This window comes from Zootoca vivipara, chromosome 14 (assembly GCF_963506605.1).
Source record: "Zootoca vivipara chromosome 14, rZooViv1.1, whole genome shotgun sequence".
Classification (NCBI taxonomy): Eukaryota; Metazoa; Chordata; class Lepidosauria; order Squamata; family Lacertidae; genus Zootoca; species Zootoca vivipara.
In genome coordinates this window covers 48,758,498-48,783,167 of record NC_083289.1, presented here as the reverse complement: position 1 = coordinate 48,783,167, position 24,670 = coordinate 48,758,498, and the positions used below count along the sequence as shown (strand labels likewise).

The following is a 24,670-nucleotide window of genomic DNA, read 5'->3' as shown; positions in this document are numbered from 1 at the left end:
CAATTTTCACCTAGGTAAGTCTGCACCGGGCTCCGGGCTAAGGTGCTTCCGAAGCAGCTAACGCGGCGGCGGCAGCAGCAGAAGCATCGCATTTGCAAAGGAGGAGGAGGAGCCAAGCTGACGCGCAAACTCTGAGACCAGTTTTGCAAGGGCGAGAGGCTTTTCGTGCTTTTGTCGCGACGCCCGGAAAAGTGGGGGAGGAGGAAGCGGAAAGGGAAAGAGAGAGAGAGAGAGTGCACGAGTGCAAAGCTTAAAAATAGCAGCGTGCAAAATAAATAAGAGCAAGCACTAAATAAAGGAGAGGGAGTTTTTTTATATATATAAAAATAATGCATGCAATTAAATGAATAACGAAACAGGAGCAAGCTAGCAGGAGGAGAGGAAGAATTCTTTTACAAATGTATATGCATGCAATTCAGTAAATAAGGAAACGAGCAAGCAAGCAAAGAAGAGAGGAAGGAAAACGTTTTAAAATATATGCATGCAATTAATTGAATAAATAAGGAAGCAGGAGCAAGCAAGCACAGAGGGGAGGAAGGGAAAAAAATTAAAATATACGCATGCAATCAAATAAATAAGGAAAGAAGAGCAAGCAAGCACAGAGGAGAGAGAGTGGCAGGGAGGCATCCAGAGGCCATGGCGACGCCTGGAGGAGCCTCGGCCGTCGGGGGTTCTCGCCCCGAAGAGCAGCCCTCGGCGCCCCCCGGAGCCCCCCAGGCCGCGGCCCCGGCGGGGGAGCAGCAGGCGCCGCCTCCGCCCCAGCAGCAGCAGCAGCAGCCGTCGCCGGCCGAGCAGAAGTTCCAGTCTCCAGCCGCGCAGGCGCCTCCGCCCCAAGGGCAGCAGCAGCAGCAGCAGCAGGGACCCCCGCAGGCGCCCGGCGCCCACCCGGGCCAGGAGGACTACTCTTTCCTCCCCCTGGTGCACGACATCATCAAATGGTAAATGGCCCCGGAGGGAGGCGGGTGGGTCGAGGGTGGGGAGCCTCCAGGGGCAGGAGCAGTCTACCGCTGAAGGGGGGCAGTGGCAGGTTTCGGGTTATGGCCTTAGAAAGCTCTTACGCAGCTACCTGCACAAACCTGCCCCGGGCTCTTGTGCCCCTTTCTGGAGAGGCCGTTTTTTTCTGGTTCCCGCCATCCTCATGGACACTCTTGGTAGGGATGAGGGGCAGGGCCTCCTCAGTGGTGGCTGCCCCCAGGCAACTTTGGAACTCCTTCCCATGGGCAGGTGAAGATTGTCTTATTCCGACAGGCCTTTGGGAACGGACTGCTTTTCACGAAAGAGCTGGCGCAGTGCTCTTTGTGTCGTAATTGTTTGTAGGGGTGAATGGGGCGTTAGGGGGAGAGGTCGTCCCTCTGGTGGGGGACACGCCTTGCTCCTTCTGGGGTAGTTTGCCCACCTTTGGTTCCCCACCTTGCACTCGGCTCTCACCTGTGGCTCCTAGAAGCTGTCGGCATGCAACAGCGGCCACAACCCGAGAATGGCTTCGTCTGGCTGGCTAAACCAGGTGAGGGGATTAGGGCCTCTTGCAGCATGCGAAGACTCATCGAATCAGAGACTTGTGCAGTTGGAAGGGACCACGAGGGTCCTCTAGTCCAACCCCCTGCAATGCAGGAATCTTTTGCCCAATGTGGAGCTCGGACCCACGGCCCTGAGATTAAGAGTCTCATCCTCTGCCGACTGAGGTGTGGATGAAACCAAGAGTGGGTCCAATGGTCAAGGAGGCGGTTTCTGCACATGCTGTAGAGCAGGCGCGTCCCAACTCCCAAGAGACTGTGATCTACTCACACTATAAAAGAAAAGCTGGCAGTGATCTACCAGTGATCTGCCCAGAGTTGTTGAGCTTTCTTGTGCGGGGGTGGGGAGAGCCAAAGTTGTTGAGTTTGGGGGGGCATAATTGTTGAGCTTTTTGGAGGGAGAGAGGCCACAATTTTTTCAATTTCTTGGGGGGGGGGAAGCGAACACTTTCTGTCATCCCGCAATCTACCTGTGACACCCTGGTGATCTACCTAGGACAGCCCGGTGATCTACCAGTAGATCGCAATCTACCTGTTGAACATCCCTGCTGTAAGAGAGAAGAAAGGGATGGATGGATGGAGGTTGTCCACATCCGAAGGCAGAAGCTCTGATCCAAAATCTCTGCTGCCTTGTGGGGTATCTTCGGGGGAAGAAAAGCCTAAGGAATAAAATATCCACAAATCCGGATTGGAGTCCCTAAAACGGTTGGATAGCGCCTTGTGTGATTCCTTCCGGCAACTCCTGCAGCCAAGCTGGTCCTAAACGTCTTGCTCTGCTTTCCTTTGGACCGCATCAGCAAGGCCGAGAACGGGGTCTTTTCACCTGGGCAGCCCAGGACCCCCATACACTCTGCCCAGGCTTACACCACAGAGAGAATATTAGAATCATAAAATTGTAGAGTTGGAAGAGAGCCCAGGGACTGTCTGCTCCAGGCACAGGCCAACTCGGCCCTCCAGATGTTTTGGGACTACAACTCCCATCATCCCTGACCACTGGTCCTGTTAGCTAGGGATGATGGGAGCTGGAAGAGACCACAAGGGCCATCCAGTCAAACCCCCTGCCAAGCAGGAAACACCATCAAAGCATTCCTGACATATGGCCGTCAAGCCTCTGCTTAAAGACCTCCAAAGAAGGAGATTCCACCACACTCCTTGGCAGCAAATTCCACTGTTGAACAGCTCTTCCTGTGCTCTTACCTTGGGGCCAAAAATAATAATAAATAACATTGCCATTAACGTAAGTATTCTTTTAAACCAGGCATAGGCAAACTCGGCCCTCCAGATGTTTTTGGGACTACAACTCCCATCATCCCTAGCTAACAGAACCAGTGGTCAAGGGTGATGGGAATTGTAGTCTCAAAACATCTGGGGGCCCGAGTTGGCCTATGCCTGGTCTACTCCAACCCTGCAATGCGGGAATCCTGCCCACAGCTGTCCCTGGGTGGACTCAAACCAACCTTATGGTTAAGAGCCAGACACACTGACCCATGGAAGTACGGGAGGGGGTACGGGGTTCACCTCTCCCCTATTTTATCCTCGCAATGGCCCTATGAGGCAGAGAGTGTGTGACTGGCCCGAGGTCACTCGGTGGGTCTGGTGGCTTAGCAGAGATTTGGAATAATAGAATTGTAAGAATTGTAAAGTTGGAAGGGACCCCGAGAGTCCTCTATAACAACAACAACAACAACAACAACAACAACAACAACAATGATTTATTACTTATACCCTGCCCATCTGGCTGGGTTTCCCCAGCCACTCTGGGTGGCTCCCAACAGAATATTAAAAACACGATCAAACATTAAAAACTTCCCTAAACAGGGCTGCCTTCAGTTGTCTTCTCAAAGTCGGATAGTTTTGTCTCCTTGACATCTGGTGGGAGGGCGTTCCACAGGGCGGGCGCCACCACCAAGAAGGCCCTCTGCCTGGTTCCCTGTAGCTTCACTTCTCGCAGGGAGGGAACCGCCATAAGGCCCTCGGAGCTGGACCTCAGTGTCTGGGCTGAACAATGGGGGTGGAGACGCTCCTTCAGGTATACTGGGCCGAGGCCGTTTGGGGCTTTAAAGATCAGCACCAACACTTTGACTTGTGCTCGGAAACATACTGGGAGCCAATGTAGGTATTTTAGGACCGGTGTCATATGGTCTCTGCGGCCGCTCCCAGTCACCAGTCTAGGTGCTGCATTCTGGATTAGTTGTAGTTTCCGGGTCACCTTCAAGGTAGCCCCACGTAGAGCGCATTGCAGTAGTCCAAGCGGGAGATAACTAGAGCATGCACCACTCTGGCAAGACAGTCCACGGGCAGGTAGGGTCTCAGCCTGCGTACCAGATGGATCTTGTAGACCAGTGTTTCTCAACCTTTTTTGGGCCACGGCACACTTGTTCTATGAAAAAAAAATCCCGCGGCACACCAACTCTGTGCCGCCCTATATTTAGTTTAGTTTGGAGGGGAGACGTAAAGCATGCCACTGAAGAACTGCTGCGCGGTAGCCAGGCGGACCCACCAGGCGCAGAGCCTGCGGAGCGAGCGGGGACACGTTAGACGGCACGCACAGACCCCAGGCGGGCAGACACGGGCGCGCAGCTGCCGCCGCCTCCCTCCCAGCGGCCCCAGGCAGCCGCCGCCGCTCTGGCCCGGCGAAGGGAAGCCCTGCACAGCCTTCCCCGCCTGCCTCCTCCTCCCCAGGCGGCGGCGCCGCCCTCTCTGGCCTCCGGCTGGATGCCGACTCTAAATTTTGCCGCGACGTGCGGCGACGAGAAGGGCAATTTGCATCGTCACGTGCCTGGCGGCCGCCAATAAACAACACTGACCCGCCGGAAAGGAAGCCGGCCGGGTCACAACGCGGGCGCTCGCCTTGCGTCGTGACCCGGCCGGCTTCCTTTCCGGCGGGTCAGCGACGTGACAATGCAAATCGCCCTTCTCGTCGCGGCACACCAGCCAGCGTCTCGCGGCACAGTAGTGTGCCGCGGAACACCGGTTGAGAAACGCTGTTGTAGACAGCTGCCCTGGACACATAATTGACCTGCGCCTCCATGGACAGCTGTGAGTCTTGTCCAGCCCCCTGCAATGCGGGAATCTCAGCTAATTCATTCATGACAGATGCCCATCCATCTGAACCCTGGTCTCCCGGAGGATGAAGAATGGAGGGCAAGGCTCTCAATGGCAACTAGGTATGATAGCTGTGCTTTGCCTCCATGGTTGGAGGAAGGAATGCTTCTGAAAACCAGTTGCTGGAAACCACAGGAAGCGAGAGGACATTCGCACTCGGGTCCTGCTTCCTCACTTCCCACAGGGGAGAACTGGATGCTGGACTAGATGGGCCATTGGTCATACTGTATTCTTATGTTCTTAAAGAATAGTTTAAACATTTTTTTAAAGTAGCTTCAAAGAAGGTCATGAAAGTTTCTGAGAATGAAAAAAAGCGTTTTGCATGCTGTCCCGGGAACATTGTGGTTCACGATGCTTCTGTGGGCGCCTGCTTCCTCCCAATTCCCTGTCGAATACCCATTCCTGAACCCGTAGCCCCTGCTACCATAAATGGCATGGAAACGTAATCTTAGCTGCTCTCTTCCTCTCTCTCTCTCTCTCTCTCCCTTCAGCATGGATAAAGACAGCCAAGACGTCCACCAGGTTTTGAACGAGCTGAGGACCAAATTCGTGGAGGTGCGGAAGGTGATCCAAACCATGCAGGGGATCTCCGTGAGCCCCGAGCAGCAACAGCTGCAGCTTCAAAGCCTCCGGGAGCAAGTCAAGACCAAGAGCGAATTGCTGCAGAAGTACAAAAGCCTCTGCATGTTTGAGATCCCCAAGGATTAGGCAGGAAGAGACCCGAGGCTCTGCAAAGAGACTCCTCTGGTTCTGGAAGCAGCCGAGGGAACTGCAGTGCCTTTTGGCACCAAAGGGGAACACAATTTTGTTGCAGCAGCTCATAAGCTGTAACGCACCGTCCTGGTGTACATTGGTGTTTTGGTTTAGGGGCCCAGTTTCAGCAGAACGGAATGTGCCTACTGCATTTTGCAGGAGTTGCACATATTTGTATGCTCCTCAGTCTTAAAAATAACTAAAACTGTAAAAAAACAAACAAACAAAAAACCCTGCACATGGAAAACTAGAATGTCAGGGAGAAAGATTCCCTGACATGCTACTTTTCTAGAAGCAAGGAGCTGGTGCTTTGTTTGCTTTCCCTCTTCAGTGGATGTACATTCAATGCAACAACACCTTTCCACCAGTAGCCTCCACCACCCGTTGTTTGAAATGTATAAACTGGGTCCAAGAGGGATGCTTAAGGCAGGCTGTTGCTATTTCCCTTCATCTCCCAGCACCTAGAAGGCAATTACCTGCTTTCTCTCGCCGAGGAGATCAGGAAGCAGCGGGAGAGAAATCCGCAGACGGACAAAAGGACAAAGCACGACTCCTTTAGTATTCCTGGAGGTTTAAGAGCGGGTGATGTCTGCTCCTGTTTCTGGGGAAGGAAACAGGTTGACAGGGCAGCCTCAGTTTACAAATTTGTGTATATTTGTTTGTAGATCCTTTTTAGTGGGTTAAGCCTTCTTTTTTTAAAAAACGATACTTTCATAATTTGCTGATATGTCTGTTTTGGAGGGGAACCCCAAAAAATAAATCTGGGACTTTGCTGCAGAGTCAACCTGTAACTAGATTCCTTGCATGGAATATAATGATATTATTTGTGTAGTTCTTCCCGCTTTGCTCGCAGCAGCTGTGCAATTGTTTGTTTAAGAAGCTGATAGTCTCATTTGGTGCAGCAATAATCCAGTGATAGTCATGGGAGATTCCATAGCAGAACTATTCTGACTTCTAAAACCTCGCTGGCTTGCTGTGTCAGCTGTAGCCTTTTCGCCAATCTGGAGAGCGTATTGCTTGTCTGCTTTCTGTCTTACTTACTTTCTAAATTTATATGGCAAATGCACAAGCGATCAAACATTTAAAAATAATTCCAATACAGGTGCAAACTGAACGATTGGTGTATGTTTTCTCAGAATCGTAGAAGGGAAGCCCCGAGGGTCATCTAGTCCAGCCCCCTGCATTGCCAGAATCTCAACTTTGCATTGGCAGCGTTTTGCCAGGAGAAGGAAGGGGAGCACAATGCTCTCTTCAAATACCCGGAGGGATTTGTGGCTGTGAGGAGCGGGATTTGAATCCTGGTCTTCCAGCTCTTAGTCTAGCTCCCTAACTGCTACACCACTAGAAAAATGGATCCGTTTATGACTATGGAAGAACAGAAATGGAGGTGGGGGCAGGCGGCAAGAATATGGAGTCCTTTTGCATGCACTCACTTAGTCTTATTTGTAATATTTGCATTAGGGCAGGGGTGGCCAACTCCCAAGAGATTGCGATCTACTCACAGAGTTAAAAACTGGCAGGGATCTACCCCCTTTTTAGGGGTTCAGGTCAAAGTTGTTGAGCTTTTTTTTAGGAAGGAGGAAGGCCTTGGGGGGTGGGGGTCAAAGTTGTTGAGGGGTGATATGATAGCCATGTTCAAATATATAAAAGGATGTCATATAGAGGAGGGAGAAAGAATGTTTTCTGCTGCTCCAGAGAAGCGGACACGGAGCAATGGATTCAAACTACAAGAAAGAAGATTCCACCTAAACATTAGGAAGAACTTCCTGACAGTAAGAGCTGTTCAGCAGTGGAATTTGCTACCAAGGAGTGTGGTGGAATCTCCTTCTTTGGAGGTCTTTAAGCCGAGGCTTGACAGGCATATGTCAGGAATGCTTTGATGGTGTTTCCTGCTTGGCAGGGTGTTGGACTGGATGGCCCTTGTGGCCTCTTCCAACTCTATGAGTTTTTTCAGGGAGGAGGTAAAATGCTGAGCTTTTTTAAGGGGAGCCACAGTTGTTCAGCTTCTTTGGGGGGGGGAGCCAATTATCTACCAGTGATCTACCGCAGACGTCCAGTGATCTACCTGTAGATCACGATCTACCTGTTGGACATGCCTGCATTAGGGCATAGGGGCAAGGCACCTTTGCCAAAAGCGTGAGGACAAAGCTTCTGAAACTCGGGACGTGCATGGGGCAATACGACCTGAGCCATCGGATCTCTTGCCTGTTTGCCAACTTGAAATAACGCTGCCCTGCCTCTGAATCCAAGCGTGGGTCAGGATTATTTATCCCTACCGGTGCCGATCCTCACATCCAATGGGAGTCTTGAAAAAGAGGCAGGCCGCCGCAATGAAGGGGGAGTGGCTGATGTATGAATCCTTTGACCCCCGCTGCCTGTCATTTACAGAGGCAAAAGGCATTGTCGGCTCGCGAGGGGGGGGGAGAGATGGGGGCGTTGCGTCGCCGGAGCTGCTGTTTGTGCCGTTTCAGGTGCGCGAGTACAGTACATTGGCGCCCGCCCAAAGTCACGCGGGGAGAGGTTCCCATTGTTGTTTTGTACTCAAGCCACAGAGGACAATGCAGGTACATTGCAGAGGGTGTGTTCGAGGAGGCTGGTAACGGGGTCATTGAGGGCTTCCTTCCCGCAGCTCACCCTTGGTACATTGAATGAAAATTGCCGTGCCCGCTGTTGACATTTGAGGGACCTGCAAACTTCCCTTCTGATTCAGGCAGTGATTCAGGCGGGGGCAAAGATGTAAGGCACATACCTGAAGACTTATTCAGAGCCAAGTATTGATGCACAGAGAGAAAAATGCAGAGAGATTAAAGAACTTGACGTCAGGGGCTACTTGCAGGCTTCCTGTGGGCGTCTGGCAGGGCACTCTTGAGAAGAGGGTGCTGGATGGACCCGCTGGCCTGATCCAGCTGCTTCTTAGGTTTCCAATCAGAAATAGGTTTCCACCTAGCTCAGGGGTCAGCAGCCTTTTTCAGCCATGGGTTGGTCCACCGTCCCTCAGACCATGCGGTGGGCCGGACTATATTTTTTGGGGAAAATAATGAACCAATTCCTATGCCCCACAAATACAGTTTATGAACACAATTGATTCCGGAAGTCTGTTCATAAACTGAAGCGAACTTTCCCATTGAAAGTAATGGAAAGTGGATTAATCTGTTCCAGACGGTCTGCGGAGTACTTAAACTGAAGCGTTCATAAACTGAAGCGAACTTTCCCATTGAAAGTAATGGAAAGTGTATTAATCCGTTCCAGACGGGTCCGCGGAGTACTCAACCTGAAGCGTACTTAACCCGAAGCATGGGTGTAATTGGTTCCGGAAGTCTGTTCATAAACTGAAGCGAACTTTCCCATTGAAAGTAATGGAAAGTGGATTAATCCGTTCCAGATGGGTCCGCGGTGTTCGTAAACCGAAAATTCATAAACCGAGGTGTTCATAAACCGAGGTTCCACTGTAACCCAGAGATGCGATTTAAATAAAAGGGCACATTCTACTCATGTAAAAACACACTGATTCCTGGACCGTCCGCGGGCCAGATTGAGAAGGGGAATGGGCCGCATCCAGCCCCTGGGCCTTAGGTTGCCTACCCCTGATCGAACGGCTTCCAACCTGGCTGGTTTGAACCTCACTCCCCGGTACTCAACAAGCGTCTTTCCACCCAAATGTGTGTGTGTAACCTACCCTCAGAGGAGGGAAACCTCGGACAGGGGAAGGGGCTATAGCTCGGGGAGAAGATTTCGTCTGTGTACAGCAGGTCCCAGTTTTGATCCCTGACCTCTGTAGGCAAGGCTGGGGGAAACTGATTTGCTGGAGAACCACTGCCAGCCATTATAGCCAAGGCTGAACTAGGTATGCCAGTATCCTGGCATGATTGAAGGCAGCTTCTGACATCCCTGTTTAATTCAGCCCTTTTCTCAGAGTCATGAGGTCTGGAACCTTATTTATTTCCAATGGTGCAGCGCTTCCCCTCCTGCATTGCAGGGGGTTGAACTAGATGACCCTTGGGGTCCTTTCTAACTCTACAATTCTATGATTCCATTATATTCTCTCCCTCTCTCTCACAGACACAAAGTAAAAAAACAAAAAAACAACCCAACTAGTTTTGCAGAAGAATAAAGGGATACAAAGAGCTTTTCAGAAACTTTGCCCCTCGCGCCTGGAAGGGAGGCCAACGAGGAAATGGAAATCTGTATTCTAATTCCCATTTCCCTCTTTCTCCCTTTTCAGGCTGAGAGCATTAAGGCTGCCGTGGGGGGTAATGATCAGGATATGAACAGTAGACTTGTTATTAAATTGCTTCCTGCAATGCTAAGGGTCTCCTCTCTGCAGACACACTTGGAGCATGCAAGAGGGGGGGAGGTGTTGGAGAGCCCCCATGCTAGATACCTTTCAAGGAACATTTTCATGAGAACGTCTCCTCTGCTGCAAAAATAAAATCCAACCCCATTCCTCTTGGGTTCTTAGGGGAATCGCCATAGCCCGTGCATGCAGAAGGTTCCAGGTTCAACCCCTGACATTTCCAGGTAAGGCTGGGAGTAGCTTCTTCCTGAAAGACCCACTTCCAGTCTGCTAGTGTCACAGAGTGAGCCGGTCAGCAAATCACAGAGTTCTAAGCTGGAGTTCACTCTCTTAGCAAAAACACGGAGCTTCACAGACTTGGCTGAATGTCAGGCCTATTGAGCACAGCAAAGAAAATCCCGTGTTGCAAAACAGAACACTCTGAACAACAGCAAGCAACTAATAAGAATCAAATAAATGCTCACATCTTGGAACAATAATCCACACTCTGTGTCTCTACCACACTCCTACAGGTGCATTGATTATTTATTTATTGCTGTTTAGCAATGAATGGTTTTCTACGGTTCTCCACTTGGATTAATTCCATACACCCAGCTTTATCTATTTCAGGACATCATAGTACTAAACATTTCCAGATGTTGAGATGGTAAAGCAGGATGGATACTGGGTACGTGTTGTCTGTTGAGCACAGCAGCCCGTGAAAGTCTCTGCCTCCCCACAGCCGTCTAGGTCTCCTCCTCTCCAAGGCTTCTTCCAAGCAGTCAGAGACTGTGCCTGTGCATGTCTTTGTTCCACCCTTTTCATGCCTCTTCTGGTTCTGGGAGACCAGGGGGGAGGGGAGCTTGTTGTGGCAGCAAAACGGGGGAGGGGCCACCTGTGATTCTTCACCAGCCGGACTCTTCTCTGCCTCTTGGCCTCCCTCCTTTCCTGCTTCAGCTTCTTCTGAGTCTGGTCTTCTCTCTGTCACAGACTCCCCCCTGCTCACTAAGTCCTGTTGCCTTTTCAGCTTCCGGCAGCTCCTCCCAGTGTGCTCCCTCTTCTCCCTCTGACCACTCATCGTCACACCAACGTTCCCCATCTCTGAGCCTTCTTCCCTGGAAAGAGAAGGAATGAGCTACATGTATTTTGGTTTCTATGAATATAGAGTTAACTTCACCGGCCCCTGACTCCAGCTCCTGACAGCACGGTCCCCTGGCCTAGTCCCTCCATCGTAGTCCCCGACATGCCCATGCATTCAGTGCGCCAGTGGAAACACACACACCCCAGTAGTGTGAAACCATTTTCAGTCTGAGGGCCGCATTCCCTCATGGAGAACCTTGCAGAGGCCACATGGCAGTGGCAGGCAGGGCGCTGGTCAGAGGCAAAAGCTGGCAGTTGCAATGCTTTTCTTTGTAGGGGAGCCTACATTCCGGCCAACCTTCTCTCCAGGCAAACAAGAACCATTCCAAGCCAATTGGAAACACTCAAAAGAGGACACAGAGAAGGGTTGGGGAGGGGATTTTATAGTGAAACTCCTGAGGGTCAGAAGGAGAAGCCTGCGAGGCTGCATTTGGCTGCACTAGGGTTGCCGGGTCAGGAGCATCACAGAACATGAGATCTCAGGGCCCAAACCTGAGACCAAGAGGTGGACCTTGGAGACGGAGGTTAATTGGGAATGGCGGAAGACAGACTCCACCCCCAGTGTCTATGCTATAATATGCAGCCAGCTCCTCCTGAAGCTTGCAAGCTGCACCAACAGCCTTCTTAATGTTTGTTTAATTAAATGCACTCTCCCCCACCTGGAGATTCAAATTCTCCACCTGGAGGGAGCAAACCTGGAGGTCTGGCAACCCTAAACCCAGGTTCTCCCAACGGCCTCCAGACAATTGTGTGCCTCTGTTATAAGTGTATTCTTACTTCAACCTGCATTTTGTTAACTGGCGGTGTTCGGAGGCAAGGTGTACTGTTTATTCTTAAGGGCTAAGGATTTCTCAGCTGCCAATTTCCTATGTTATGCTGATTCCGGACTTTTGTGAGGGCTGCTGTGCCCCAAAAGGTGGCCTAGAAATCTTAGCAGAAAATACAAAAGAAAGGGCTCTGTGTTTATACGCACTTAGGTGCCGTGGGACCTCAGTGCGGTGTAGACAGTACTGAGCTACTTCAGTATAAGGCGGCTTCTGGGGTTAAAGTAAAGTATAAAGGGGCTGGACCAGGTGTGAAGAAGAATTGGGCTCATAAATCTGGCTGGCTTTTGTTCTGGCTCAGGATCAAACCTAGCCGTCCTGCTCACTTTGACTTTTTCCGTATATAAAAAAAGGGAGTGGGAACAGAATGTGCGAGAGGCATCTGCATTCAGAAACATCTCTTAATGTTTAACATCCCGTCAGATGGAAGATTTTCTGTGACATGAACTCTTTGACTCATCCCAATCAATGAAGGGGTGGTGGTGGTGATTTTACTAAGCCTTGCATTTTCTTATTACAATCCCCAACCCACCTCCAATAACAAGCTACCACCCCCATTCCTCCAAGCAGCTAAAAAGGATATAGAGGGTCTCCCTCCCCTCCCTGGACCAGTTGCTTTCTCCTCCTAACAACCCTGTGAGGTAGGTTGGCTGAGAGAGAGAGCGCGATTGCCCAATATATTCTTCTCCATGGCCAAGGGAGAATTTGCACCTGGGTCTACCTATTCCTTGTTCAACATTCTTAACTATTGACACTACCATGGATGGTCCAGTGTGGGTATTCCACTTCAATCGCTTTTGCCAATACCTATATATTGATATCATGTTTCATAAATTGGGGCTGTGGAGGGAGGAGGGAATATATATTTTAATAAGGCAACCTCTTGGCTTCGTGATCATTGAGTTTTCCACCCGCATTCCCCTTTGTAAACCATCCAATTCCCCCATCCCCAACTTGCCCCTTTAATGTTTGACGTCCTTTTTATGGATAGCTTCAACCTGGATTGCAGTCTATCTACTTTAGCGTAAGCATACCTGAATGATTGGTCGTACAAATCCAGCTAAGGTCCCCCCCCCCAAAAAAAGTGTCCAATTTGCTACATCTTGCAGATGGAGCTTATCTATGTTTAAAAAAAGGTAAAGGGACCCCTGACCATTAGGTCCAGTCATGACAGACTCTGGGGTTGCGCGCTCATCTCGCATTATTGGCCAAGGGAGCCGGCATACAGCTTCCAGGTCATGTGGCCAGCATGACAAAGCCGCTTCTGGCGAACCAGAGCAGCACATGGAAACACCGTTTACCTTCCCTATTGATCTACTTGCATTTTGACGTGCTTTTGAACTGCTAGGTTGGCAGGAGCTGGGACCAAGCAACGGGAGCTCACCCCGTCACAGGGATTCGAACCGCCGACCTTCTGATCAGCAATCCCTAGGGCTCAGTGGTTTAACCACAGCGCCACCTGAGTCCCCTATGTTTACTCAGAAGTGAATTCTTGTGTGTTCAATGCAGCTTACACACTCTGTGTGATTAGGATTGCTGCCTGGTGTCTATTGCTATTTGAGATATCTGTGAAAGGATTTATGGAGGGCGGTGAGTTAAGCATTAGCCAGAATAGTTAAATGGTTCCTCAATGTTCAGAGGTGCAGCTCTTAAGTGTCAAAATGCTCAAAATGTCTAATTACGAGCAGTACCTTCCAGCCACCATTTTGTGCAATACACTATTGATAGGGATGTAGAACCAAGCAGGGCATTGGAGGGTGGGTGGGGGAGGGGGGTTACATTTCCTAGAGAAGTGTAAGCTCCCAGTTTCCTATTAACAGGATTGCTAAAAACTGATATTAACAGCGGGTGGGGGGGAGGGAGGCATAAGTCACCAATAGATGTCACTCTTTTGGCGAAACGGTGTTGTTTGACAATTGGGTTGGGAAGGCTGTTTGGGTTGGGGAGATCACCTACAGCTTTAGAACCCACCCTCCCTCGTAAAAGAAACTTTGGGAGTGTGCCAAAGATGAGAGGAAACTGAGACAGAACTGCGGTTGTTTGCTTGGAGGAAACTTCTTTTGTTTTCGCAGCGTGTTGACATCTTCCCGACATGTCGCTCAGGACACAGTTTCTTGTCTTGTCTGTTTACGTGGTCCTTTTGTATTCCCCAAGTTTGAACTCACCAAAGCTCCCCCACCCCACCCCCACGTCATGCTGGATTCATCAGCTTCTCTCCCCCCCATCACCAACCCCTCACCCTGGCTTCCCCCTCCCACCCCTTCCTTGTTTAAATAGCCCACCTGCTGCAACCTCCTTTTCGGAAACACCAAAAGCCAGACAAAGCAATTTTATCATTATTTTCAAAAGTTTTATTTTTGTAGAAAAAATATTAACAAAGCTCGTCGCAAGAAACACTGAGTTGCGATTTTGTTCAAGTCCATGGACCAGAAAGAGCTCGACATATAAAGTGCCTGTTTGCTTGAATGCAATTTTCTCGTTCTGAGAGAGAAAAAATCAAGACAGAGAAAGGCCAATGTAAACAAGGAGCGGTTTTTCAAGAGCCAGCTCCCCCCCTCCCCAAAACAAACCCCTCATAGTCCCAAACATTGGGACAGAGGGGCGCAATGGAGAGTCTTGGCAGGTATTTCCAGCAGCAACAATTGTTAAATTCTTCTGGAGTTGCTCCACAGAAAACATCACAAAAAGATACAGCCTTAAGAGTAGCTTCACAGTTCAATAATGGCTGTTTTCCCCCTCCCCCCTCGACCCCCCCCCAAGTACTTTAAAGACAAAATACAATGCAAAGAGACAGGAAGGGAAACATTTCTCCTTCCCACAAAGTTTTTCTTTCTTTTCCCTTTTCTTGCAAGTGTCTCTCTCTTTTCCACTTTCAAGTTCTTAAGTCCATCTGTTGGCCAGGGAACTCCCGCTGGCAAATCCCGAGACAGCTCACCTCCAAAATCTAAAAAAACGAAATCTCAGGGAGCCGTTGGAAAAATAAGAGTCCCCTGAAAAGAGCTCGGAGGCATTGTGGCCTTTGGCGTGGGAGCTGCATCGCCCTTGGCAGAGAAGGTGCGTGCTGCTGCTTCTGCTGCCATACGGGCTGGCAAGAGTTTTTGGTAGTAAACAAGAGGCTTCCCATCTCCTCTGGGAAGGTCTTTAAGGCAAGAGAGGCTTAGCTGATCACACAGCGCTCTTTGTCCTTAGACTGCCCTCCCCGGATGGTCTTCTCGCGAATGTACATGAGGTCGCTGTGAACGCTTGGCCGGCGGGCAAAGGGAGCCACAATGCCATAGGCTTCTCCGGCGCTTTCTCCTGAGCCTTCCTTCAGGAACTTTTTGCTTTTGAGAGTTTTCTTGTGCAAGAGGTCACAGTACTGAATGGACACTTTCCGGTGGAGGTCCGGGCTCATTTCGCTGGGCAGCTTGGCCATGGTGAAGAGAGCCTGGAACATTTGGTCCAAGCTGCTGTTCTTCTTGGCAGAGATCTCGAAGTAGGCACACTTTTTGGGGTCCTGCCCCACCAGCTGCTCGATCTCTCGGGGGCCAACCTCGCGGTAGAAGTCGCGGTCGCCTTTGTTCCCGCAGATGACCAGGGGAACATCGATGTTCTCCTTGGTTTTGTTCTTCAGGCAGGACTTGGTCTCCAAGATCTGCTGTTTCAAGCGCTGCACCTCCTCGAAGGAGTCTCGGTTGTCCAGGCTGAACACCAGAATAAAAACGTCTCCTGCAGAAAAGGAAGAAGATGGGAAACAAGGTTAGGATCTCGGTAGGCTTTTGAAAGCATTCCCCGTTTGCACTCATCTAGCCCCAGAGAAACCAAAGCAAGCCAGCAGGTGGAGTGGTTGGGTGTTTTGGAAGAACTGCTTTCTGCCTGGAAGCCCTCCAAGCTGTATGCTTTTCCATCTACCTGGGCAAGTGTGTTTATTTTGGAAGCGTGCCTTTCGCTGGAAAGGTACCATGCCAATCTACATTATTGTGGGAAGGTGCAGTGATTTGGGGGGGGGGAGAGAAGCTGCAATGATTTTCAAATGGTACACCAGAGAGCAAAATCTCACCAGTAAGCTTCCTTTTGGCAGATAAATTACCTTCCCGTTTGCCCTTTGCTCTCTTTCAAAAGATTGCTCTGGCATTGTTGGGAATAATAATAAAGATTGTAATCTGATTGTAAAAGCCAGAAGTTGCAATACAACCTGTGCAGATAATAAAAGCTAAGAGCTGAAACTTGCATCGCTCAGTTTTTAACGAACTGGGGAGTTGCAAAGGGTTTCGGATACTGTTGTTGCAAAATTGCAAAGGGTTTTGGATTTTGGTTTTGCAAACTGCCCTGGTTCATTAAATAAGCAACAGCATCGATAGAACTAAAGCAAAGCACTTCTGAAGTTGCCATTTTCATGCACATTTAACTAGGAGTAAGCCCCACTGAACACATTATGACTTTTAGTTCCGAGTAAGCATTTCGGGTCATAGCTGCCAAGTTATCCCTTTTTTACAGGGATTTTCCCTTATGCTGAATAGGCTTCCTCGCGAGAAAAGTGAAAACTTGGCAGCTATGTTTCGGGTGCATGCACATTGATTCCAAAGGACATCTGCAAGCAAATCCGCTGAGCCTGGTACATGAGTTTACGGACCAGGAGCAGCAAATTCTCTCCCAACCCATTTCCAAAACGTGAGCAGCGTCGTATTTTGGGGATGGATGGCTCGCAAGGTAATGCCGTCAGCTAAAGCATCTGCACAATTTGGAGAACAACCGGCAAACCAAGAGAAGAGCTATTAATAATATTATTAATTCTAAGATTAATAGTAATATCAACGGGGGGCGTGATATTTATTTTTCTGAGATGCGCTGATGCGCTTCGCCTGCTGCTGCCAACCCCAAAAACCCCTCTTTCCCCCTTCGGCGCCCCTGTTCCCCGTCCTGCCTCTCACCTGTGAGGATGGAGAGGCGTCTCATGGCCGGGAACGGGTGGTTCCCCGACGTGTCGAGGATGTCGAGCTGGTAAACTTCCCCGCGGATGCTGTAGAACTTGCGGTGGAAGTCCTCGATGGTGGGCGTGTATTGGTCCTCGAAGCGGCCGGTGAGGAAGCGGGAGACGATGGCCGTCTTGCCCACTTTGGACGAGCCCAGGATGACCATCCGGTAGCAGTTCTTGGCCGGGATATTGAGCTCCGAATCGCTGGGACCCATTTTCTTGATCATCTCGGCCAGGCGCATCGGGAGGCGAGGAGCAGGAGCCGCGGCGGAGAGGCTAGAGGCGGCGGAGACGGCAGGCTGGCAGCGGCTTCCCAGTCCAGCAAGGAGCGCACGGAGAGGCTGGGATCAGTTGAAGTAAACCCAAGCGCCGCGCCTGCTTATATAGCCGCGGAGCGCGGCCGGCCCGCCCCTTCGGGGGAGAAAAGGGAGGGCGCGCGCGGAGAGGGGCTGGGCTTCGCCCGGGTGCGCAAAGCTGCTCCACAGGGAGAAGCCGGGGCCGGTTTTGGACGCCTCTGGGCAGAGGCAGAGGAAGGTGGATTCTGCTGAGTCAGACCACTGGGCTCGTCGAGCCCAGTGTTGTCGACACTGGCTGGCAGCAGCGGCTCTCCGGGGTTTCAGATAGGATTGCTCAGGGGAACATTTGGAAACTGACCTGCTAGGTCAATCTAGCTCAATATTGTCGACACTGGCTGGCAACGGCTCTCCGGGGTTTCAGTTAGGTTTGCTCAGGGGAGCATCGGAAGGTGGCTTCTGCGGAATCAGACCTCTGGGTCCATCTATGGCAGACACTGGCTGGCAGTATCAGGCGCGGGGGTCTATCCTGGGAGTTGAACCTGGGGCGCTCGGCATGCCAAGCAGAGGCTCTCCGCCTGAGCTCGGGCGAGTGATATATGGGTGAACGAGGTCGTTAGCTTGCCAGTGAGTTGGCTACATAATTGAAAGAGTCAGAAAGGCAGGAGGAGGAGGAGGAGGAGGAGGAGGAGGAGGAGGAGGAGGAGGAGGAGGAGGAGGAGGAGGGTCGGGGAGGGTCTTCGCCCCGAGGAGTTTCCAGTCTCAAACCGGAGCACGCACATAAGGAGGAAGGGGAGCAAGGGATAGGCGAGGGTCCACAACACGCCTAGGTGCAAGAGCGAACAAATGCCATTTACGCCGAATGCAGAGCGCGTTTACTCAGAAGCAAGCCTTGCTGGGGACAGCGAGGTTTCCTTTCAAGTAAGCATCCACAGGGGGGCAGCCTAATTTCGGCTGTCTTTCAGTTGCGGAGAGACAATGTCATTTTTTATTTTTTATTTTTGCACTGTTTGCAAGCCTGCAAACTCTCCAAGCTTGGCAACTACATTTTCCTTCCTTGACTTCTCAAAAGCTGCAGGCCTTGGCAAGCCTCCCCAGCAGGGGGAACTCCCCCCCCCCACTCTCTGCAAGGGATAAAACAGCCCTGGTGCATCCACACCATACATTTAAAGCTCTGTCATACCGCTGGAAGGCTGTGGAGACACATCCAAGGTGAATACGAACCCTGGAAGATTCTGAACGGATCTAAGTCTTTCTTCATGCAGAGTCGAGTTAAACTGTGGAACTCACTTCCACTGGAGGCAGGGATGGGCACCAGTTTGGACAGCTTTAAAACAGGATTAGACAAACACACGAATGATAAAGCTGTCAATGGCCACTAACCACAAAATGTGCCATGCTTTGCCTCCGCTGGGAACCGCAGTCTTCCCATGGGCACCCGCTTGGCCCCTGTGAGAACAGGATGCTGGGCTTCTAGGTGGCTTAAAAAAACAAAACAGCTTCCATCTAGATTGAGAAAAGGAATGACTTATGTGTGTTTTAAGCCGGTCATGTGTGTACAGCCAAACACACATGGAGAATCCTGGGAAATGTAGTTTGTCGAGGGTGCCGACCTCACAGAGATACAATTCCTAGCACTCTATAAAAGCTACATTCTCTATGGAGTTCTCTATGATGGTTGAAGTGGCATAATAGTGCTTTAAATGTATAGTGTTGATGTTTGCTCAAAGGGTTGTTTTTGTTTTTTTTGAACCATGAATTTTAGAAGCAGCCCCAGAACAAGTGAAAAGCATCCCTTGAGCATGTGCAGAGTGTGTCGCCACTGGTTAACCACAGCTGTAAATATGCAACGATAGGTTAAGATGGCTTTGCGAGTTCAGGGTTTAAATCTCATCCTAGTCCTGGATGACTTTGTGCAAAACACTTTGTGCCTGAAAAATGGGAGTAGAAGTTGACTTTTTATTGCTGTTGTTACATTCCTGATGCAAAAAAGAACAATGACTTTAAAGAAGTCTTTTTGGGTGTGTGCACTAAATCCTACAAGTCCCTGTGGATTATTTTTTTTAAAAAAATTGCAGGTAACAGGTGGTCTAAAAGCAGCTAAGAGGCTGTTATATAGCTCGCAAATTCCAGTCATCAACCCACCATTGGCTTATTGACTGCCAGCTGGCTGATTCTTGCTCTCTGCAGCAATAAATAAGACTCGTTCTCTCTCCTCCTCATTTGCAAAATAAGAGTTGCTGTTCCAAAGCACTTGACGGGGGGGGGGGGGTGGAGAGAAAAAAAGAGAGTCTTGATCAGCATTAGGATATATGTGTGTGTGTTGGAATGAGGGGGGCGGACAGGGGTAAAGAAACTGCTGTCATAATCTGCATTGTTGCTAGTTAGAATCCAATCCAGTTCCACCTCTTAAAGCAGGGGTCAGCAAACTTTTTCAGCAGGGGGCCGGTCCACTGTCCCTCAGACCTTGTGGGGGCCGGACTATATTTTGAAAAAAATAAAAAATGAATGAATTCCTATGCCCCACAAATAACCTAGAGGTGCATTTTAAATAAAAGGACACATTCTACTCATGTAAAAACACACTGATTCCTTTGGGAGATGATATATAATGAACTGAAAAAAATGTTCAAAATGACATTTGTAAAAAAAAACAACCTAAAGCATTTTTGTTAGGGATTTTAGGAGAAGACCTGCCAAGGAAAACAAAGAATTTAGACTTCCGGTCTGCCGCGCTGGCGGAGAGGTGCAGAAACCTCAAGCTCCGAGGTTTCTGGCTTAGCGGAGGGGGGGGATTCTGCGGGGGCGAGGCGGATCCCCGTAGAACCCCGGGTCGAGCGTCCTGGGGGCAAAAAAGCTCGGCAGAGCTTCAGGAGCGACTCCCCCGCTGCCCTGTAAGCTCGTAAGAACCCCGAGAGCCAGCGGAGTTGCAGTCGCTGGAGCCATTTTGAGCACCAACGTTACCTCCACGAAGCAAAGCTCCAAGCCTACAGCCTGCAAGCGGCGGATTCTTTCCTTTAAAAAGAAGAGATTTGGATTAAGTAAGTCAAAAATTTGTGAATTGGGCTGGGTAATTGGTGCTGGGAGGAGGCTTAAAAGGGAAGTCAGCCCCCCCCCACTTGAGTAATGGACGACGCAGTAAAGCTGTGGAAAGCTCAGAAATTTTCTTTTAAAAACTTTTTTCCTGATGCAGAGTAAGGGAAAAAGATAAAGTGTGCATAAATCTCTGCAAAAGACTGTGATTTGACAAGGGGAACCCCCCCCGTGAACTTGGAGTCGGGTCAAAGGAAGGACCGGCTAGCCGTCTTTATGGCGTCACAATAGAAAGGAATGTGATTGTCTGTATGAGTCTGAGACTGAGAGCTGCAGACAAGTGAAAGAGGAAGCTTTAAAAATAATTCTCAAGGCTACTCAGTGCTGAATTTGAGACTGAATAATAAGAGAAAAAGTAAAGAAATAGAGGTTGGATCCAGTTCAGACGGGACTTCATTCTTTTTTATATTTGGAAAATATAAGACAAGGACAACAACAATACCACTACCTGCTCTGCCACAATTATGGAGGCGGAGAGCATCAACAGGAAGGAAGAGAAGGTTCTGGACTGTGAGAAGAATGGTACACAGTGGGACTTGATTTTGATAACAATTCTGGAAATGACAGAGGAGATTCGCAATCCTAAAGGTGTTGCAACAAGCATGGATGAGAGGACTGATCAACTAATAGAACTGAATTTTGAAATAGATGATCCATATGAATACAGGGAGGAAGAAGAGGGAGAAGAGGAAGAAGGACTAGGGGAAGGACTAGAAGAAGACGCATGCTGTGATTTGATTTTAGGGAAAAATCTGGAAATGACAGAGGAGAACTGAAATCCTGAAGGAAATGCAATAACTACGGGAGAGAAGAATGCTGAACCAACAGAACTGAATTTTGAGACAGAAGAGGAAGAAGAAGAAATCACTGTTTCACCAGTGGGAGGGGTGGAACAGGGAAGGGATTCGATTCAAAGGGAAAAACAAAAAGTTTGTTACCCCAGTGACAGAGGGGGAGAAGGAAGCAGGTGGGGGGCAGAAAGAGAATGAGATTGAAGATAACATGTTGGGAATACAGCAGGGCGGGGGGAAAGGGCTGAGCAAAGTTTAGACTGGGACAGAGCAGGAGTGGAGTGAGGAGGAATTGGGGTGATTTTTATAGGTGGATAAAACACGGTCTGAACTCGGAAAGTATTAAGGAGCTGGCTGAAATCTCTGGATACATCGATTCCAAGGAAAGGGGGTAGATTTACTTTCGAGGGTGGGAATAAAAAGGGGGGAAAGATTTTGAAAATTAATTATGAATATTTTTGGGTAGAGAATATTGGGTAATAAAGGTAAAGAGAAGTATGAAGGGTAAATGATTAAAAAGAAGTTTTAAATCGGGAGAAAGAATGTAATTCTACATTTGGAAACTGCAACAATTAGTTATTAATAAGGAACTCAAGAAGGGGAAATGAGGAAGTCCGAAATGTTTAGATTAGAAATTGGATAATATGATTATGTCTTTTTTTTCCTATAGGTTTTTTCTTTCTATTCTTCTTCCACTTTTCTATATAAAATGAATAAGAACTACTTAAGAACAAGGTCATGAATTGGGAGATAGGACGTAATTCGATGATGTTTAGCTAAGATCTGGAAATGGTAAGAGTTAATTATTAACAAGGACTGTAACAAGGGGAAGTGAAGAAGTTTGAAGAGATAAGGTGTGATAATATTGTCATTTTTGTTTTTTGTATTTTTGTATCTCTTGTTTAAATTTTTCTTTTTCTCTTTTTCCTTTTCCCCCCTTTATGTAAAATTCAATAAAAATTATTTTTTAAAAAAAGGAAAACAAAGAATTTATTCATGTATGCTACAACAGTGGCAAGAGTCTTGTTAGCACAAGGATGGAAGAATGAGGAAGTCCCAACAAAAGAACAATGGCAAGAAAAACTGATGAGCTATGCAGAACTGGCGAGAGAAGGACAACCGTGATTTTAAGGAAGAATGGGAACTTTTTACAAACTATTTAAAAAGACACACACAATTTATTAGTAGAATATTGGATAGATAAGGTAAAGACCCTGATGTTGGGAAAGACTGAGGGCACTAGGAGAAGGGGATGACAGAGGACGAGATGGTTGGACAGTGTTCTCGAAGCTACGAACATGAGTTTGACGAAACTGTGGGAGGCAGTGGAAGACAGGAGTGCCCGGCGTGCTCTGGTCCATGGGGTCATGGAGAGTCGGACACGACTAAACGACTAAACAACAACAAGGTAAAGATATGTGCAATTTTATAACATGCAGAGAATAATATGTGCAAACAAACCAGAGGGGGGAGCTGAGGGAAGTCTCAGGAGGGTGGGAGAGGGAGGGAGGGGAAGGTATAAAAAGGGTGTGTGTGCAATTGATTACATTGATTGATGATGTATTTTGTTAAATTTGGTCAATATTTTTCTTAAAACAACAAAAACAACAACACAACATGCTGATTCCCAGACCATATGTGAGCCAGATTTAGAAGGTGATTGGGCCAGATCCGGCCCCGGGGCCTTAGTTTGCCTACCCATGTCTTAAACATACTCATTTCAAACTCCCTCTGGGAGCAAACCCTTCCTGCTCCTGCGTACACCACTTGACTTAAGAACATCAGGAGAGCCTGGGGGCCAAATCAGGCCAAAGGAAACACCCTCTAGCCAACCAGGGACCTTTGGGAAGCCTGCAAGCAGGATGTGAGTACAAATAGCCCCATCCCCACTCGTGACTCGCCTCAACTGGCACCCAGAGATATGCCACTTCTGACCCCATAGGCAATATGGCCCTCATGGCTAGTAGCCATTGATAGTGCCCCTCTGCTAAGCCTTCTAAGTTAATGGCCATCTCTGCATCTTTTGCACCAACAGGGGTCAGCTAGGTGCAGAAAAATCCTAATTTGCCTGTTCTGAACCCCCCACTTTTTGGTTCCATTGCAGGACCCCACTAGGTCCTAGCATGGGAGAAAATAATAATAATAATAATAATAATAATAATAATAATAATAATAATAATACCCTACCCATCTGACTGGATTGCCCCAGTTACTCTGGATGGCTTCCAGCAAATAGAAAAGCAGAATAAAATGTTGTTGTTTAGTCGTTTAGTCGTGTCCGACTCTTCGTGACCCCATGGACCAGAGCACGCCAGGCACTCCTGTCTTCCACTGCCTCCCGCAGTTTGGTCAAACTCATGTTTGTAGCTTCGAGAACACTGTCCAACCATCTTGTCCTCTGACGTCCCCTTCTCCTAGTGCCCTCAATCTTTCCCAACATCAGGGTCTTTTCCAAGGATTCTTCTCTTCTCATGAGGTGGCCAAAGTATTGGAGCCTCAGCTTCACGATCTGTCCTTCCAGTGAGCGCAGAATAAAATATCAGATATTAAAAGCCTCTCTGTACAGGGCTACCTTCAGAAAGGTTCCTCTCCATCCATTTTCTCCTTGATAGTTGTAATCTTAGAAGCCCCTGCCACATCCCCCATTACTTTCCCCCTCCCTCCTCTAAATTAAAAAGGGCCAAGTAATATGAGCTTTTCCATTTCTGCACCTTGACCTGATCTGGAATATTCCCCCTTTTTGAGCTGCAGTGACCACAACTATACAAAGCAATCCATGTTCTCTCCCAGTCTGTGTTTATACTTGTGTGGAACCTGATTTGCTATTATTTTTTATCTTATTCCTGTAAACTAGAATTAGGAGCAGCGCCAACCACAGGTGAGACATTGCAGGAAGCGGTGCTGAGGGGGCACGCTGCTTCATTTGTTATGGGGCCAGTCGTAAACCAAGGTCACCCCCTTAGCAGTCACCTGAAAATGTATGTGTGAACAGAAAAGTTGGGGAGCGTTTCCCTGCCTCCTCCTGCCCTCATTTCGTGAAAATGTTTTCGTAAGGAAGAAACCAATGCAATGTGCTGAAGTGGGGAGAGCCGAGTTCAAATCATCCACCCTTTCACCAACCTCAGGCCAGACAGTGCCTCTTTGTCTGACCTACCTCGCAGGGTTGTTGTCCTTCTTGTGGAGGAAGAGGGGGTAAAATGCAATTAATAATAACAATACTAAAAATGCACTTCCACACAGTTTAAGACAGGGATAGGCAAACTCATCCCTCCAGATGTTTTGAGACTACAATTCCCATCATCCTTGACCACTGGTTCTGTTAGCTAGGGATGATGGGAGTTGTAGTCCCAAAAACATCTGGAGGGCTGAGTTTGCCTATGCCTGGTTTAAAAGAATACTTACGTTAATGGCAATGTTATTTATTATTATTTTTAGCCCTAAGGTAAGAGCACAGCAAGAGCTGTTCAACAGTGGAATTTGCTGCCAAGGAGTGTGGTGGAGTCTCCTTCTTTTGAGGTCTTTAAGCAGAGGCTTGACGGCCATATGTCAGGAATGCTTTGATGGTGTTTCCTGCTTGGCAGGGGGTTGGACTGGATGGCCCTTGTGGTCTCTTCCAACTCTATGATTCTAAAGTAAAGCGCTGCTTTCCTTCAGGTATAATTTTTTACTGCTTGACGAAAGAAAATGGCAAGGCAGAGAGGATTATGTCTGTATGGTTTGAGAAAGGATTATGATAGTGACTATATCCTGAGAAGAGATATCATTCAGGACAGGCTTTTCCAACATGGGAGCCTCCAGACGTCTTGGATTACAACTCGCAACATTGCCAGGTTGGCAAAAGCTTGGACTGGTCCATGCGCTGCAATACCTAGTTTCTCCACCGCAGGGAGATAAAGGGCACAGTTTTGTGCCGCTGCTGCTCAGCTTTCC

The 24,670-nt window shown here is 48.8% G+C and overlaps 2 protein-coding genes across 2 annotated transcripts; one reads left to right on the top strand and one right to left on the bottom strand.

The window, feature by feature from the left end:
- The first annotated feature begins 208 nt into the window (after positions 1–208).
- Positions 209–6,930, top strand: MED9 (mediator complex subunit 9). The gene is made up of 2 exons (XM_035131603.2): positions 209–938; positions 5,111–6,930. The coding sequence occupies exons 1-2, from the start codon at positions 637–639 to the stop codon at positions 5,325–5,327; spliced, it is 519 nt and encodes a 172-aa protein (XP_034987494.2). The 5' UTR covers positions 209–636; the 3' UTR covers positions 5,328–6,930.
- A 6,953-nt stretch (positions 6,931–13,883) lies between these two features.
- Positions 13,884–16,907, bottom strand: RASD1 (ras related dexamethasone induced 1). Its single transcript, XM_035132290.2, has 2 exons — positions 16,520–16,907; positions 13,884–15,317 (listed from the first exon to the last, which is right to left on the bottom strand). The coding sequence occupies exons 1-2, from the start codon at positions 16,803–16,805 to the stop codon at positions 14,767–14,769; spliced, it is 837 nt and encodes a 278-aa protein (XP_034988181.1). The 5' UTR covers positions 16,806–16,907; the 3' UTR covers positions 13,884–14,766.
- Positions 16,908–24,670: the final 7,763 nt, after the last annotated feature.

Excerpts from the sequence above, each read along its gene's own strand:
- MED9 (XM_035131603.2), top strand. The coding sequence starts at position 637 with ATGGCGACGCCTGGAGGAGCCTCGGCCGTCGGGGGTTCTCGCCCCGAA. Across the intron at positions 939-5,110 it reads GTGCACGACATCATCAAATG|CATGGATAAAGACAGCCAAG; the intron begins GTAAATGGCCCC and ends CTCTCCCTTCAG.
- RASD1 (XM_035132290.2), bottom strand. The coding sequence starts at position 16,805 with ATGCGCCTGGCCGAGATGATCAAGAAAATGGGTCCCAGCGATTCGGAG. Across the intron at positions 15,318-16,519 it reads ACGCCTCTCCATCCTCACAG|GAGACGTTTTTATTCTGGTG; the intron begins GTGAGAGGCAGG and ends CCTTTTCTGCAG.